Source organism: Macaca fascicularis, chromosome 13, assembly GCF_037993035.2.
Source record: "Macaca fascicularis isolate 582-1 chromosome 13, T2T-MFA8v1.1".
Taxonomy (NCBI): Eukaryota; Metazoa; Chordata; class Mammalia; order Primates; family Cercopithecidae; genus Macaca; species Macaca fascicularis.
The window spans coordinates 112560796-112579263 of record NC_088387.1 but is presented as its reverse complement, the minus strand read 5'-3'; the positions used below and the strand labels follow the sequence as shown (position 1 = coordinate 112579263).

General features: G+C 40.4%; 2 protein-coding genes across 3 annotated transcripts in view; one reads left to right on the top strand and one right to left on the bottom strand.

Annotated features, from left to right (window-relative positions):
* The window catches only part of IAH1 (isoamyl acetate hydrolyzing esterase 1 (putative)), a 42084-nt gene extending 39574 nt beyond the window's left edge, over nucleotides 1-2510 (top strand). The window contains exon 6 of the mRNA XM_074012378.1: nucleotides 2347-2510. Within this exon, the coding sequence (XP_073868479.1) occupies nucleotides 2347-2370 (24 nt within the window). The 3' untranslated portion in view covers nucleotides 2371-2510. The remainder of the gene's footprint in view (nucleotides 1-2346) is intronic.
* The window catches only part of ADAM17 (ADAM metallopeptidase domain 17), a 68896-nt gene that overhangs the window by 24584 nt on the left and 25844 nt on the right, over nucleotides 1-18468 (bottom strand). Inside the window, exons 5-10 of one of the 2 annotated variants that reach the window (XM_005576588.4) lie at nucleotides 13983-14151; nucleotides 12286-12419; nucleotides 8793-8882; nucleotides 6761-6874; nucleotides 3702-3846; nucleotides 3501-3589 (exon numbers count right to left, since the gene is read on the bottom strand). In XM_005576588.4, the coding sequence (XP_005576645.2) occupies nucleotides 3501-3589; nucleotides 3702-3846; nucleotides 6761-6874; nucleotides 8793-8882; nucleotides 12286-12419; nucleotides 13983-14151 (741 nt within the window). Of the gene's footprint in view, nucleotides 1-3500; nucleotides 3590-3701; nucleotides 3847-6760; nucleotides 6880-8792; nucleotides 8883-12285; nucleotides 12420-13982; nucleotides 14152-18468 lie in introns of those variants that run through there. The other variant, XM_045369822.3, reaches the window with a different exon arrangement.

The following is an 18468-nucleotide window of genomic DNA, read 5'->3' as shown; positions in this document are numbered from 1 at the left end:
ATTAGCCAGGCATGATGGCAGGTGCCTGTAGTCCCAGCTACTTGGGAGGCTGAGGCAGGAGAATGGCATGAACCCGGTAGGGGGAGCTTGCAGTGAGCTGAGATCGTGCCACTGCACTCCAGCATGGGACACAGAGCGAGACTCCGTATCAAAAAAAAAAAAAAAAAAGGATCTCACTAAGTTGCTCAGGCTAGAATACAGAATACAGTGGGTATTCACAGACGCAGTTATCACACTACAGCCTCTAACTCTTGGCCTCAAGTGATCCTCCCACCTCAGCCTCCCGAGTAGCTGGGACCATAGGCTCCTGCCACCACCTGTTTTTAAATCACCCGAAGTCCATAGTTTATGTTAGGGTTCACTGTGCTGTATATTCTGTGTTTCAACAAATGCATAATGTCTTATACCAACTATTACAGTATCATACAGAGTAGTTACCCTGCTCTCTACCTATTCTTCCCTCCTTCCCCCAACATCTAGCAATCACTGATCATTTTATAGTCTGCATAGTTTTCCCTTTTCCAGAATGTCATATATTTGGAATCATATAGTATGTAGCCTTTCAGACTGGCTTATTTCACTTAGTAGTATGCTTTTAAGGTTCCTCTATGTCTTTTCATGGCTTAATAGCTTTTTATTTTTTTCTCATTGTATGGATGTGCCAGTTTATCCATTTACCAACTAAAGGATATCTTGGGTGCTTCCAAGTTTTATCAATTATGAATTAAGCTGCCATAAACATTCTTATGGCCGGGTGTGGTGGCTCACACCTGTAATCCCAGCACTTTGGGAGGCTGAAGCAGGCGGATCACCTGAGGTCAGGAGTTCAAGACCAGCCTGGCCCGTAACATGGTGAAACCCCATCTCTACTGAAAATACAAAAATTAGCTAGGAGTGACAGTGGGCACCTGTAATCCCAGCTACTCGGGAGACTGAGGCAGAATCGCTTAAACCTGGGAGGCAGAGGTTGCAGTGAGCCGAGATCACGCCACTGCACTCCAGCCTGGGTGACAAGAGTAAAACTCCATCTCCAAAAAAAAAAAAAGAAAAAGAAACTGCCAACTGTCTTCCAAAGTGGCCGCTCCATTTTTGCATTCCCACCAGCAATTAATGAAGAGTTCCTGTTGCTCCATAGCCTTGTTGGAATTGTGTTGCCAGTGTTTGGGATTTTAGCCATTCTAATAGGCTGCTAGTAATAGCGTATTGTTGTTGGGTTTCTTAAAAAGTTTTTTATAGAAACAGGGTCTCACTAATGTTGCCCAGGATGGTCTCAAACTCCTGGGCTCAAACAATCCTCCCACCTTAGCCTCGCAAGCAGCTGGGACGACACGCATGTACACCTGCACCCAGCTTCGTTGTTAATTTGCAATTTCCTAATGACACATGACACTGAGCATCTTTTCGTATGTTTCTCTGCTATCTGTGTATCTTTGGAGGTATCTGTTCTGCTCTTTTGTCTATTTTTAAATTAGGTTGTTCATTTTCTTATTGTTGAATTTTAACAGTTCTTTATACATATGGAAATTTTTAATTTTTTTTTTTTAAATTTTGTAGAGACAGGGTCTGACCATCTTGCCTAGGTTGGTTCCAAACTCCTGGGCTCAAGTGATTCTCCTGCCTCGAACTCCCAAAGTGCTGGGACTATAGGAATGAGCCACCATGCCCAGCCTCTTTGTATATTTCAGATAGCAGTCTTTTCTCAAGATGTGTCTTTTGCAAATATTTTCCTGTACCCTACACCAAGTATAAACATACACCAAGTATAACATCATAGTCAAAATAGCAGTATACCAACCAGCCCTCTGGGAAGCCAAGGTGAATGGATCACTTGAGGTCAGGGGTTCATGAGACCAGCCTGGCCAACATGGTGAAACCCTGTCTCTACTTAAAACAAAAATACAAAAATTAGCCATGTGTGGTGACAGGCACCTGTAATCCCAACTACTCAGGAGGCTGAGGCAGGAGAATCGCTTGAACCCGGGAGGCAGAGGTTACAGTGAGCCAAGATGGTGCCACTGCCTTCCAGCCTGGGCCACAGAGCAAGACTCTGCCTCAAAAAAAATAAAAATTAAATAAAAATTAAAAATCAGTATATTGGATACTAATATTTCCTACCAGTATCTCTCTCCCCTTCTTCCTTAATGAGCCCTAATTTTGTTCAGGGCAGCAATATACTCAGCTAAAATAGCCACCTTTCCACATTCCGTTGAGGCTAAGGGCAGCCACGTGACCCAGTGCTGTACAGTAAGTTGTAAACAAAAGCCAGGATGAAGCCTCCAGAGAAGCTTTTTAGAAGGGCCAGACTAGGCTAGCCATGTTCTCTTTCTCCTCCTTTCTCTAACACAGAAGAGAACCATCTTAAAACCATGAGGTGACATGCATGAAGACAAAGACCTCCTGCTTGTTCTTAAGCCACTGAGGGCACCTCTGAGTTGCTGTACCACCCGGAAAATGCTATCCCTGAACTTCTTGTTGACTGAGACAAATAAACCCCTTATTTAAACCACTGCTTATTTAATTTTCTGTTATTTGTAGTCAAACACATTTCAACAGTCACAGCTGGAGAAAAACAAGATCATAAGATCTTCCAGAGAAAAAAACAGGTGACGTACAAAGATAAGAACTCAAAATGACTTCAGATTCTTTAAAAGCAACATGCACAGAAGACCACAGAGAACATGAGAACTAAGAATATACTCAGCCAAAATTATCAATCAGGCATAAGAGTGGAATAAAGACATTTTCAGATATGTGAAATCCCAACAATATGTAGGTCATATACCTTTTCTTAGGAAGCTCCTACAAGATACACTACACCAAAATGATGGCACTGAGAAAGAGGGAGACCACGGGGTTCTGAAAATAAGAGGGTGTGGGATGCCTTGAATGACAGCTGCACCGCAGGACTAGGAGACAGGGAGCTCTAAGAGTTGCTGCAGGTCAGAGGGCTCCAGGACGGAGGGTTCGAGAAAAGCAGTGGTCCTCACATGTTTCAAAAGAAGGCTGACAGGCCATTTTTATTTTCTTCTTTATGCTTTTTCATATATCTCACAAAAATATATAAATTTTCTTTAGGCAGAAATGAAAAAACAGTATATATTACATTTTTAAAAAAATATCTACATCGGCCGGGCGCGGTGGCTCAAGCCTGTAATCCCAGCACTTTGGGAGGCCGAGACGGGCGGATCACGAGGTCAGGAGATCGAGACCATCCTGGCGAACACGGTGAAACCCCGTCTCTACTAAAAAATACAAAAAACTAGCCGGGCGAGGCGGCGGGCGCCTGTAGTCCCAGCTACTCGGGAGGCTGAGGCAGGAGAATGGCGTAAACCCGGGGGGCGGAGCTTGCAGTGAGCTGAGATCCGGCCACTGAACTCTAGCCCGGGCGACAGAGCCAGACTCCGTCTCAAAAAAAAAAAAAATTATCTACATAAATATATAACTGAGGTTCTACTACAATAAACTCTTAACACTATTCTTTTAAAAATAAAAGAACATACCTTTGTAAGGATGGTTTTACCATAATTCTTTGTGCTCGTCAAACCACTATTCAAATAGATATTTTTCTTCCCAACTGGGCTATAATAAGCTAAAGTCAAAAGGAAACAAAGATAAATTGCTTATTAAATACAGAATTATAATATAATCTAATCAGCTTATAATCCCAGCATCATATTCACATAAGAAATGGAAAAACTTACCCTTTGGACAAACGCCTCCATGGCTGTTTGCTCTGGGAGAGCCAACATAAGCTAATCCAAGAGTTCCCATATCAAAATCTTGGTATGTGAAAAGGTGTGCCAAGCAAACTTTAGATGCTTCCTCAGCTATATCAAAGCTAAATTGCTTTGAAAGACAAAAAAAAAAAAAAGCATTCTTAGATTAACAATTACATCAGACCAAAGATGTAATCTAAATCAACTAAACATTCCAGAACAGAACCATGGCCGCATGCAGCTCAGCACCAGCAATCACAACCCCGTGCAGTGCTTTGCTCTTTCCCTAAAGCACTCCACCTGCACCGGTGAGAGGCCGACACTGTCATCTGGCAAGGAGCACAAAAGGGAAGAGTTCGGGAGCTTGCTCCAGCTGTTCAGAACTAACTCACTGCTCCTCCGAGGGCTGTTCTGAAGACATACAGCCTAGGACTAGAGATGCTCCAATTCGTTAACGGGATTGCAGCACCCCAGACCAACACAGATCCCTCTCAAGTATTTCAAGGATTCATCTGGTTTTACAGAAATTTTAATCTTAAACTTTTTTGAGTGTCATAATATATAGTCATTTATATAAATATACACTTATAGAAAAGCAAATATACCCAGTTTTATGTTACTAAAATAAAGATTTTACATCCATTTAAGTCAATGCTGCAGGTTTGAGAGGATTTTTTTTTTCTCAATTTAAAAGGGCTTCATACATTACTTTAAAAACCTCTACCATAACCATTCAGTGTCTCCAAGTTTAAAAAACCTTAATTTTGGGGTTTTTTTTATTTGTTTGTTTGTTTGAGACAGGGTCTCGCTGTGTCACCCAGGCTGGAGTGAAGTGATGCAATCACAGCTCACTGCAGCCTCGACCTCCCAAGGCTAAAGTGAACCTCCCACCTCAGCCTCCCAAGAAGCTGGTACCAAAAGCGTGCATCACCATGCCTGGCTAATTTTTGTATTTTTTGTACACCATGTTGTCCAAGCTAGTCTTGAACTCCTGGGCTCAAACAATCCACCAGCCTCATCCTCAGCCTCCCAAAGTGCTGGGATTACTAGCCAAAACCCTCAATGTTTAAAATGCTTTAAATGAGAGGCCAGAGAGCCCTATATGAGGAATGAAGTGTGGTTACATGGGGATTCTGATAGTTCCGTGATAAAAGGGTGAGGCTTCTAAGAACATTCTAGGAGCCTCAGGGAAGAAAACTGGAGAGGAGCATCTGTCAACGTAAGTCATTCTTCTCTTTGGTTCCTCCCCTGCCATGGGCTGTCTGGAGGCCCACAGAAAAGCACACAGGCACAGTGGTTCAGCTGTTCTAGGAGTCAGGAGATCTGTGCTCAATTCGACCTCTGCCACTACCAGTTGTATGACTAACCAGACAAGTCATTTAATCTTCCTGTTACTGGTTGAATTGTGCCACCCCAAAATTCAAATGTTGAAGTCCTAACCCTCAACAGTACCCCAGAATGTGACTCTATCTGGAAACAGGGCCCTTAAGGAGGTAATTAAGGTACACTGAGGTCATATGGGTGGGCCTTAAACCAATATGGCGGGTGTCCTGATAAGAAGATCAGAATACACACACACTGAGGGAAAGACCATGTGAGAACACAGGGAGAAGACAGCACCTACACCACAAGTACCGTGGCCTCAGAAGAAATCAACCCTGCTGATCCCTTGATTTTGGACTTCCAGCTTCCAGAACTGTGAAAACCCCAACTTCTGTTAAGTCCCCCAGCCTATGCTGCTCTGTCATGTCAGCTGGAATAAACAATAACACTTGCTGAGCCTCTTCACAACAATGATGCTGTCTCAATCAACCTTTCAGGGTGCTCAGCAGATCAAATTAGACAGGGTATGAATGAGTACCACACAGGTGCTGCACGTTATGCTTCTCCATCTGGATGAAGAGTTATAATATCCTTCAATTCTATTAAAGCTTTGAAAACTTGATTTCAGCCTCATGAGACTCTGAACAGGAATCCAGATGAGCCACACCATACCTGGACTAGCCCATGCAAACTATGAGATAAATAAGTGTTGTTCTAAGCTGCTCCACTTGTGATAATTTGTTAAAGCAACAACAGGAAACTAATACACTTACCAACACATTAAAATATAACTACTATCACTTCATAGAAAGTCATTCTACACCAAAGTAATAGCACACACAAACTCAAGACACTGGAATCACATGGCAGTATCCTGTTATACAGCAAGACTCCAAATGATGTAAAATGATTAAGTTAGCCATCTTTAGATTAATCGCCAGAATAAAAACACAAAAATTTTAAATTCCTGTAGAGAACTTTCAGATCTCCAAGCTATATTTCTACTGTCCGATACATGTTCATAACCTGTTTGATAATTACTGCCCTAAAAGATAAATTGACAAGCTTCAGAGAGCCCTGAACTAAGTGTCCCGAACTAACAAAACAGTGTGCAAAAACTCTATATATTCGGTATCCATGTTATTTTCTAGAGCAGATCCACTGATTGCCTCATTAGATCCTCAAAGATATTAAGGTTAAGAAGCACTGCTTTGGCCGGGCACAGTGGCTCACACCTGTAATTCCAGCACTTTGGGAGGGCGAGGCAGGCAGATCATCTGAAGTCGGGAGTTCAAGACCAGCCTGACCAACATGGAGAAACCCCGTTTCTACTAAAAATACAAAAATTAGCTGGCCGTGGTGGTGCATGCCTATAATCCTAGCTACTCAGGAGGCTGAGGCAGGAGAATTGCTTGAACCTGGGAGGCGGAGGTTGCAGTGAGCTGAGACCATACCATTGCACTCCAGCCTGGGCAATAAGAGTGAAACCCTGTCTCAAAAAAAAAAAAGCAGCAGCATTGCTTTATAATGTTTTTCTTTTTCACGGAGTTTTTGTTATTTGTTGTGTATGCTGTTACATGGGATGAGGTTCCTGCTGGATCAGCTGGGGGAGATTGCTTCTTGGTTTCCATCTTTTCCAATATGCTCCTTCATTAAAACACATACAATCCACATAGCAGAAATCATAAAGTGGTGTTAATATCCAGGGTTCCAAGACCTACCTCTAGCAACATCTTCACATCCCAAGCATCCTTTTCTTCATTTGGGTAACTTTTTGCCATATTGTAATGCTTTTCACCAGGTTTTACCTCTTGTGGAGACTTGAGAATGCGAATCTATACTTAAAGAGATAATATACTTAGAACACTTCCAAAATAAGTCAGAAGACTCTGAATACTGCATTATTTTATCTGTTCAAAAAAAGAATTGTTCTAGAAAAAAACATTTTAAAACCAAAATTCATAAATTCTTCAGTTCTAATATTCAATGTTTGAAACAAACAGAGAAGCATATGGTATGGAAAACATGTCAATTAATTATTTATAATAATATGAATGTACTCCTACATTTTCATATCCTCTATGTTTATTTTGAAAAAATAAGAACTTGGGTTACAGGAGCCTAAAATAATTATTAGAACTATAGTCAACAGTTTAGGAAAGAATAATAAAATATACATCTCTTTGTGCATCAAAGGAATAAAAGACTAAGAACAGAGGCTTCTCCTTATATGTGCATTTCAGATAAATTCCTATTAAGCCTGCAAAGAAGGGGAAAAAAAGTAACAAAGGCTCCCATTAGAAAGTGTGAGATAAAGAAAGAAGGAAACTATGCTCAGCTCAGAGTTTCTGTGTGTCTCTCTTCCCTGCCTGCCTGCCTGCCTGCCTGCCTGTTCTGGTCTCCTCTGCCACTGTGTGGTAAGCTTACTGGGGTGGACTCTGCAGTTTTGATGGTGGCTGGTCAAGGTCAAATCTGGGACAACTACTTAGAAGCCCACCATGATGCACATCTAAACCACATCCTCCAATCCATCCTTCATCAGATGTAAAGAAGTTAATGTTTTAATCTCCTATATTATTCCTGTGTTCTTCAATTGGTTCCAAATGCCTAAAGCAAAAAGAAAATTTACAGGGTCCCTAAAACTCAAACATGATGCAGCTATTTATAATAAAACAAATGAGGCAGCTTTACATGCATGAACATGAAGTACTCTCCAACATACTGTGAAATTAAAAAGCGAGGTATAAAAGTGTACTGTATAGCACCGTTGTGTCAAATACAGACATATACATACACTATACATGCATATGACATCTCTAGAAAGATACATATGAAACTAGTGACATGAATGTCTTTGGGGAAAGGAACTGGTTTAACAATAAACAGGTTGCAGAGACTTACTTTTCACTGGTTTTTGTACTGTGTGTATGTTACCTATTCAAATAATAACTTAAAAAGAAAATGCAAAACAGTTGAAAGAGAATGAAAAGGGAAAAATCTCTTAGTTTTATACAAAAAATATCAAAGTTTAACATTTATAAATATGGTGAATGATTTAAAAAAATTTTTTAAACCTCTAAATTCTATACTGTAGAACTTATAAAAATATGGTTTACTACAAAAAGCCTGGAAAAAAAACAGAGATAACAATTTATATAACTTACATATCAAAATGTCTCTCTGCCCAAAGTAATACCCTATGTCAGAAGTCTTTTTAGTCTTAGCAATTTGAAATAACTCTTCATATGAGCTATTAAGATGACACTAATATAACATTGCTAGACACATTCTGTTAACAGATTACAAGAAATCAGGAGACATCTGAGGGGAAAGAACCTAAAGGTTCTGTATATATAAATACAGCCTTGCAAAGGTACCCAGTATTTTTTAGTAAATTTTCTGACTAAGGATTCAACGGTACATGTCACAGTTTTAACAAAAGACTTAAGCATAATCAGAGGGGGGAAAGAAACTACAGAGAATAAAAAGGCCATGAATTCAAAGAAGGAACAAAGCACAGCAGCGTAAAAGGCTTTCTACCTAAAGTGAGACTAAGGACAGAAAACTTCACAATCTAGAACTAATTAACATAAAAAATACTGCACAATTCATCAGAAGAAAAATCAATGGCATTTGAGAAAACTTATTTATAATTATTGTTAAGGACAAGTTTTTGGGTTTTGGATACAAGTCACAAATATTTACATTACATAACTTAAGTGAGTAATATAAGCCATATCTATTGATAAATACCTGCTCTATCTGTATTCCATAGCCTTTAAAACCCGCGTTATCCCATGAAGTGTTCCGATAGATGTCATCAACTCTGTCAATTAGCTCTATCTGTGTGTATTTAAAAAAGAAAAAAGACATTATGTAGCTCTTTACCTCTCCTGGCAATGCAATATAAAATCTATGGAGGAAAAAAAAATCTCAGTTTAGAGGCCATTGCAGAAGTTTCTACTTTCACAAAAACTAGCATTAAGATGTTACTATATCTGAGTATTCCCAACCTTTGGCCCCAAACTTAAAGTGCTGTTACCAGAATAAAACAATGGTATAGTTTAACCTAAATTTCAGGTACTCAATTGCACATGGAACCAAAATGATGAGTAACAGGCTTTTGTAAAACTACCGTTTCAGTCAATAATAAAAATTAAATTTAAAAGTCAATCAATATACCTGAAATACAGTTGACTCTTGAACAACATAGATTTGAACTTCAAGTGTCCACTTATATGTGGATTTCCTTAAGCCTTTGTCACCAGAGACAATATGACCAACTCTTCCTCTTCCTCCTCAGCCTACTCAACATGGACCATTATGATGATCCACTTCCACTTAGTGAATGGTAAATGCATTTTCTCTTCCTTATGATTTTTCTTTATTTTATTTTTTCAGAGACAAGGTCTTGCTCTGGCACCAGGGGTACAGCACAGTGGCACGATCATAGCTCACTATAGCCTGAATTTCCGGGCTCAAGCAATCCTCTCACCTCAGCCTCCTGAGTAACAGAAGACTACAGGCGCACACCACCATGCCCAGCTTTTTTTTTTTTTTTTTTATGATTTTCATCATAACATTTTCCTTTAACTTACATGATTGTAAGAACACAGTAATAATACATATAAAAAATACGTGTTAATCGACTGTTATTTTATTGGTAAGGCTTCTGGTCAATAGTAGACTATTAGTAGTTACATTTTTGGAGAATCAAAGTTATACAGGGGCCGGGCATAGTGGTTCACGCCTGTAATCCCAGCACTTTGGGAGGCTGAGGCAGGAGGACTGCTTAAGCTTAGAAGTTTGAGACCATCCTGAGAAATTCTCCATCTCTACTAAAAATCAAAAAACTTAGCCAGGAAGGGTGAACACCTGTTGTCCCAGCTACTCAGGAGGCTGAGGCGGGAAGATTGTTTTGTTCCAGGCAATAGAGGCCGCAGTGAGCTAAGATTTCGCCACTGCACTCCGGCCTGGGCAACAGAGTCTAAAAAAAAAAGTGACATGAGGATTTTTGACTGCAGAGAAGGTCAGTGCTTCTAACCCCCACCCCCCGGCACTGTTCCTGGGTCAACCGTATTCCCTTCTAAAAAGAATTCCATCTTCACTCTGTCTCTTGGTGAGTACCTCAAATGTCTTCACCAGAAACAAGTAAGGTGCAGTGGCAGACAACTGCCAACCCTATTCCCCCACTCTCACCCCGAAAAGTTCAGCACTGAGGAATGGGTAAGAAGACAGCCAGAAAGAACAAGGTTCATTTCAGCAACCCTCCTTCTTTTGCTCTCTGATTTGGGAAAACTGGAGAAGGAAGGCAGTATTGTTTCCAAGGAAAATGACATGAGAAAGAACAAAATGCTAATTACCTATCTTTTTTCTCAAAGAGAATATTCTACTATTCAAAAACTGGGTTGATAAGGTTTGTTCCAGCAACTGTGAAACAAGTTACGTCTCAGAAATTGTAAAAAGTACAAATTTCAAGACTAGATCTCTCATTATATTCATATTTGTAGTGTAATGAACAAAGAAGTAATATAAGAGGAGCCCCTTAATACAAAACCCAGATTAAGAGAGAAGCTTTTTAAAGTAAGAATCTCTATCTTAGGAACAAGAATCACAGTGACTCTTACTAGCCTCATAATAAATTCACTTGATATGGGGCCGAGTGCTGTGGCTCACACCTGTAATTCCAGCTACTTGTGATGCTGAGGCAGGAGAACTGCTTGAACCCAGGAGGTGGGGGTTGCAGTGAGCTGAGATTGCACCACTGCACTCCAGCCTGGGCAACACAGTGAGACTCTGTGTCAAACAAACAAACAAACAAACAAAAAAATCCACTTGACATGGAAGGGAAGGGAAAGAAGGGTAAGGGAGGGTATGAATAAAATGGACAGCATGGGAAAAGCAAGGCAATGAGAAAGACATCTTTACCGCCCCAGCTTCTTCTTGCTTCATGAATAGCTGCATTCTCCATTATTCCCTCAATAACAACATTTTCATCAGTGCCAAGTAATCATGACGAATGAGGTCATACTAGCAAAAAATGTCAACGAAAAATGATTTCCCAGATTTTAAAAATCGTAATAGTTGGCCGGGCGCGGTGGCTCAAGCCTGTAATCCCAGCACTTTGGGAGGCCGAGACGGGCGGATCATGAGGTCAGGAGATCGAGACCATCCTGGCTAACACGGTGAAACCCTGTCTCTACTAAAAATACAAAAAAAGAAAACTAGCCGGGCGAGGTGGCGGGCGCCTGTAGTCCCAGCTACTCGGGAGGCTGAGGCAGAGAATGGCGTAAACCCGGAAGGCGGAGCTTGCAGTGAGCTGAGATCCGGCCACTGCACTCCAGCCTGGGTGACAGAGCGAGACCCCGTCTCAAAAAAAAAAAAAAAATTGTAATAGTTCGGCCGGGTGCGGTGGCTCATGCCTGTAATCCCAGCACTTTGGGAGGCCGAGGCGGGCAGATCATGAGGTCAGGAGATCGAGACCATCCTGGCTAATATGGTGAAACTCCGTCTCTACCAAAAATACAAAAAAATTAGCCGGGCATGGTGGTGGGTGCCTGTAGTCCCAGCTACTCGGGAGGCTGAGGCAGAAGAATGGCTTGAACCTGGGAGGTGGAGCTTGCAGTGAGCCAAGATTGTGCCACTGCACTCCAGCCTGGGCAACAGAGCAAGACTCTGTCTCAAAAAAAAATCATAATAGTTCATGCTTAAAAATCCAGCATCAGCACTTCTTACATCTTTCCTTCACTTCTGTGCCCTAGAGCTAGTTATGACCATGAAAGTCCCACCTATTTCAAGTGAAGTCCAATGACTAGGTCTTTAACATGACAAACAAAACTCACCTTCCTCTCTGAAATATACATATAAGCAAAAGATAAACATGGGTTCATGCAAATACATATTTTTACATTCACATGTGACACCACAGGTTCACTGCCATGATAGCAGTAATGTTTGTAAAGAGCTCACTTATATCAAGGAGGAAGACTACATTATAACCTCTCCCAAAGCCTATATGCATAAATTCTAACATGCACAAAATATTAGTTCGAGAGTAAAATGGGTTGTCATAAATTTGAAACTATAATTTCCATACAGTAACATAAAAACCTCAGAGAAAATCCCTCAAATATTTTAGGGAAATAACAGAGTATCTGGAACAGATCTGGTTTCATTAAGTTTCATGGAATGTACCCATCCACAAGAATTTTTTTTTCAATTACTTGATGCAATATCAAATACTTACTAAGTAATTTGTAGTTGTACTCTCTTCCCCTCTGCCCATGTATCTGTAGAAGCGATGATCTGCTACCACCAATAATTTACACGTGTTCTTCATGGGATCTGGGTCAGCTCTTCTCTTCACTCGATGAACAAGCTCTAATATGAATTTGTATGCACTATTAAATCAAAATTCACCAAAACAAGGAGTTTTATGGTAACACTTTAAATCTAATATATTTTTGAAACAAACATTATGTGAGCTTAATATCACTAAAGGATCTTGAACAACAACAAAAAAAAACAATTTGGAGGAAGACAGAAAAGTGAAAAGTAACATAAAGTTTAAACACTGTAGAATTCAAAACCAAGGACAAGTGCCTTCTTAATTTTTCAAATACAGAAACTTTAAAAAGTGTTCAACAGAGTAAGGCCGGGCATGTTGGCTCAGGTCTGCAATCCCAGCACTTTGCGAGGCCAAGGTGGGTGAATCACCTTAGGATGGGAGTTCGAGACCAGCCTGGCCAACATGATGAAACCCCATCTCTATTAAAAATACAAAAATTAGCCAGGTATGGTGGCGTCTGCCTGTAATCCCAGCTACTCATAAGGCTGAGGCAGGAGAATCACTTGAACCCAGGGTGCGGAGGTTGCAGTGAGACAAGATTATGCCATTGCACTCAAGCCAGGGCAACAAGAGTGAGACTCCATTTCTAAATAAATCAATAAATAAATAAACAAATAGTGCTCAACAGAGTAAAACATTCACCTAATGCTGGGCTATGAAGCTGTCAGTCATATTCTACAACAAGAAGTTTATGAATTAACCAAAATAACAGTAAAAATGTCAAAATATTCACATTGAAAATTAGTTTGTGTTAATATGACAACTTTCTTGTGAAATAAATTAAGAATTTATTTATATATTAAAATGCTAATATATATTTTAATAATATTGTAATAACATAACCATCTTTGGCCTGGCACGTTGGCTCACGCCTGTAATCCCAACACTTTGGGAGGTTGAGGTGGGCGAATCACTTGAGGCCAGGAGTTTGAGAACAGCCTGGTCAACATGGTGAAACCCCATCTCCACTAAAAATACAAAAATTAGCCAGGACTGGTGGCACGTGCCTATAATCCCAGCTACTCGGGAGGCTGAGGCAGGAAAATCACTTGAACCTGGAAGTCAAAGGTTGCAGTGAGCCGAGATTGCACTGCAAAAACAAAACAAAACAAAACAAAACAAAACAAAAAAACCTAACCAGGGGTGTTTTGGGCAGTAAAATTCCAAGATGGTTATGTTTTTTAAATGACCCTAAATAGATTGTCCCAAGATGGATATAACCTTCTTGTATTCTAAGCAGTATATACATAGGTCTCTCCTGCTACCAATTAATTTCTTATAAACTCTAAAGATTGTCTTTCCACCATTATTATCATTTCTAAATATCTGCAAGAATATTTTCCCTCGGATCACTCCATTTCCCTTTTCCCTAATCTTTTTAAAAGTCTAATCTTTGTTGTTCCCATTATTTTCTAGAGTTTTCAACTCTTACATCATAGACAAAAGTTGTTGAAAATTTCTGGAATAAAACTCTTATTTGCATGCCAAATACTATAGTTACTTGACAATCATGTTATTTTTTTATCAAATAACAACTATTGAAGTCAATTGTAATATGTTTGTTTCTTATTTGAAATACAGTCTTTAAGCCTTACCTTCAGGTGGTCCTCTGTCTACTAACCCTTTTGGGAGCAACTCTTCATTATCCACTTTTAAATAACCACACACTTTTGGAGACTGCAAACGTGAAACATTCTTGATATCTTCAGATTTATAAACTAACATTCTTTTGTCTTTGGTATCATTAACAAATCTCCAAAGTGGCTAAAACAGAAAATATACACGACTGAGATGGAAAAAAATAACAATTCCTAGACACTAAATTCTAACATTCTTTGCTTGTTCTTAGATAACATTCATTTCTAGGTTAAGTAAACTGATTAGTCATGTTATTAAAATAAATCTCAATTTTTAATCATACGGAGTTTCTAGGCTGGTAAGTAAACATGTAGATCATAAACTCTGATTATTTTATCTGTATATAAATAAAGCTTTACATACTTTGCACATTATGAAATCTTTCAGAGGATGCAGAAGAGAAAAATGCATATCATTTTCCACTCATTCATTCCAAAACATTATGTAATATCTACTGTATACTGGCACTGTTATAGGTGATGGTGCTATAGTAATGAAAATTGGACAAGGTTTCTGTTCATGCAGCATCTTCATTTTAGCTTCCTTAACACTTAGGTGTTTGACATCTTTTTGCCACGTTAGGCTTTATCCACACAAAAGAACAAACATATTTATATGAAAGAAAACTCAGAACTTGCAACAATAGGTCTGAACCTTATTACTGGTTTCAGCGAATGCAGTTTTTAAAAAAAATCTCCACTTACAATGTTACAAGGCCAGAGTAAATCACAATTAATATACTCTAAAGTTTACCCAAGTCAAAAGGTTGTTTGTTTTGTTTCAAAGCAAAGTTATTCTCTGTAAGAACACTGGTCTCATCAGAACCAGGCGGTTTGTAGAGGACACACAAAAAATATATTTATCTCCATCAGGGAAATGCAAATCAAAACCCCAGTGGGAAAAAAGAACCCACAATGAAACACCCCTGTATACCCACTAGGATGACTATGATCAAAGACAAATACTGGTGAGGATGTAGAGAAATCCAGAACCCTCATATATGCTGATGAGAATGTAAAATGGTAAAACCACTTTAGAAAATAGTCTGGCAGGTCCTCAAAGGTTAAAAGTAGAATAACCATATGACCCAGCAATTCTGCTCCTAGTATATAACCAAGAGAAATGAAAACACAAGGAGTAATGTAAATAATAGCTAAAAAGTGGAAACAACCCAAATGTCCATCAACAACTAATCAATGAATAAACAAAATGCAGTTTATCCATACAATGGAATATTATTCAGCAATAAAAATAAATAAGATACAGATAGATGCTACAACGTAGATGAACCCTGGAAACATTATTCTAAGCGAAAGAAGCCACACACGGGCTGGGCGGAGTGGTTCACATCTGTAATCCCAGCACTTTGGGAGGCCAAGGCAGGCGGATCACTTGAGGTCAGGAGTTTGAGACCAGCCTGGCCAACACAGTGAAACCCTGACTCTAGTAAAAAATGCAAAAATTAGTCAGGTATGGTGGCAGGCGCCTGTAATCCCAGCTACTCGGGAGGCTGAGGCGAGAGAATCAGTTGAACCCAGGAGGCGGAGGTTGCAGTGAGCCGAGATCATGCCACTGCACTCCAGCCTGGGCGACAGAGCAAGACTCCATCTCAAAAAAATTAAAAACTTAAAAAGAAGCCACACACAAAAGACCACATATAATTCCATTTATATGAGATGACCCAAATAGACAAATCTAAACAGACAGTAGATTCCTGGTTGCCTAGAGCTGGGGGAGTTAGGGAGGAAGAGGGAAGGATGGCTAAAGGATACAACGTTTCTTTTTCAGTTCATGAAAATGTTCTACAATTGAATGTGGTGGTGTTTGCACAACTCCATCAATATATGAAAACTGCCTGGCGTGATGGCTCACGCCTGTAATCTCAGCACTCTGGGAGGCCATGGTGGGCGGATAACTTGAGGCCAGGAGTTCAAGACCAGCCTGACCAACATGGTGAAACCCCATCTCTACTGAAATACAAAAATTAGCCAGGCATGGTGGTGGGCGCCTGTAATCCCAGCTACTCAAGAGGCTGAGCAGGACAATCACTTGAACCCAGGAGGCAGAGGTTGCAGTGATCGTGCCATTGCACTCCAGCCTGGGTGACAGAGTGAGACTCTGTCTCAAAAATACACACACACACACACATATACACACACACAACTACAAAACTATATATATTAAAGGGGTGAATACTATAGTATGTGAATTATATCTCAATAAAACTGTTAAACATTATATGCATACACATCTTTGGTAATCTATGTATGAGGTGGATGTAAGAAACAATGGTTACAGAATTTCAGGGCTAGCAGAGGCCTCAAAAGTTAACTAACCCAACTTCTGGGCTACAGGAATCTTCCATATTTAGTAAAGTTCATTTAGCCTATGAATAGAAGTGAAAATTTTTTTTATTTTGTGTCAAACATTTCTAAGTTCACATTGATTGTTTCCTAGTATAGCCAGTCAAGCACAGAAAAAGACAGCTGGCTTTGGGATCAGATATATCTGAGTTCAAACCTCAACGGTACCTCACTATGTGCCTTGGACAAGTACCCTGAGCATAACCTCCCTCGTTAGGTAAAGCAGTGATAATACCTAACTTGAAGATTATGAAGATTATGTAGGTAATAAATCTAGTTTTATAATAAGATTTCAAAAGAAAAGTGGTCGTTATTAATAAAAGCTAAGCCTATTACCACTATTACTAGTAAGTTGCTGGAAAAAATCATTTGATGAGTAATTGACTAAAAGGCAGAAAACTTGATTGGATCCTGGATTGGAAAACCAAAAAAAAATCTATGAAGGAGATTTTGAGGATGACTAGAGACTTTGACTATGGCATGATTATTAGATAATACTGTAGAATTCTTTTCATTTTCTCAGGTATGTTACTTTTATTACAGCTATAGAAAAGAGTGCCTAGGGATGCATACAGAAGTAGTCAGGGGTGAAGTGTCATGATGTTTGCAAACGATTTGCATATGATTCAGGAAAAAAAGAGAGAAAGCTAGCATGACATTATGTTAGAAATTGTGGGCCGGGTGCGGTGGCTCAAGCCTGTAATCCCAGCACTTTGGGAGGCCGAGATGGGCAGATCACGAGGTCAAGAGATCGAGACCATCCTGGCTAACATCGTGAAACCCCGTCTCTACTAAAAAAATACAAAAAACTAGCCAGGCGAGGTGACGGGCGCCTGTAGTCCCAGCTACTCGGGAGGCTGAGGCAGGAGAATGGCGTAAACCCGGGAGGCGGAGCTTGCAGTGAGCTGAGATCTGGCCACTGCGCTCCAGCCTGGGCGACAGAGTGAGACTCCGCCTCAAAAAAAAAAAAAAAAGAAATTGTGTTAGAAATTGTTTAAGGGCTACATGGTTTTTGTTTTTTGTTTTGTTTTGTTTTTAATCTTTCTGTAGCTACAGGGTACTTTTTAATCTTTCTGTAGATTTGAACATTTTCTTTTTTCTTTTTTTTTTTTTTTGAGACAGAGTTTCACTCTGTCACCCACACTGGAGTACAGTGGAGCGATCTCAGCTCACTGCAACCTCTGTCTCCCAGGTTCAAGCGATTCTCCCGCCTAGGCCTCCCGAGCAGTTGGGATTACAGGTGCAAGCCACCAAGCCTGGCTAATTTTTGTATTTTTGGTAGAGAAGAGGTTTCACCATGTTGGCCAGGCTGGTCTCGAACCCCTGGCCTGAGGTGATCCACCCACCTCAGCTTCCCAAAGTGCTGGGATGACAGGCATGAGCCACCGCACAAGCTGAACATTTTCAAAACTAAAAGTTGGGGGAGGCCAAGCACGGTGGCTCATGCCTGTCATCCCAGGACTTTGGGAGGCCGAGGTGGGCAGATCACAGGTCAGACGTTCAAGACCAGCCTGGCCAGCATGGTGAAACCCCGTCTCTACTAAAAATACAAAAATTAGGCCAGACGCAGCAGGTCACGCCTGTAAGCCCAGCACCTTGGGAGGCCAAGGCGGGTGGATCACCTGAGACTAGGAGTTCAAGACCAGACTGGCCAACATGGCAAAACCCTGTCTCTACCAAAAATACAAAAACTAGCTGGGCACAGTGGCGTGTGCCTGTAATCCCAGCTACTTGGGAGGCTGAGGCAGGAGAAATGCTTGAACCTGGGAGGCGGAGATTGCAGTGAGCCGAGATTGCGCCACTGCACTCCAGCCTGGGCGATAGAGCAAGACTCCATCTCAAATAAATAAATAAAAGTTGGGGGAAATATTATCTCACCATGCAAGTTTAACCCAGGATTATTTATATAAATAGTAAGCTATGGTAAAGTCAGTGACAGTTTAAAATATTTAATGGCTGTGCACAGTGACTCACACCTGTCATCCCAGCACTTTGGGAGGCCAAGCGGAAGGATTGCTTACAGCCAGGCATTTGAGACCAGCCTGGCCAACACAGTGAGACCGCATCAAAAATGTGATGC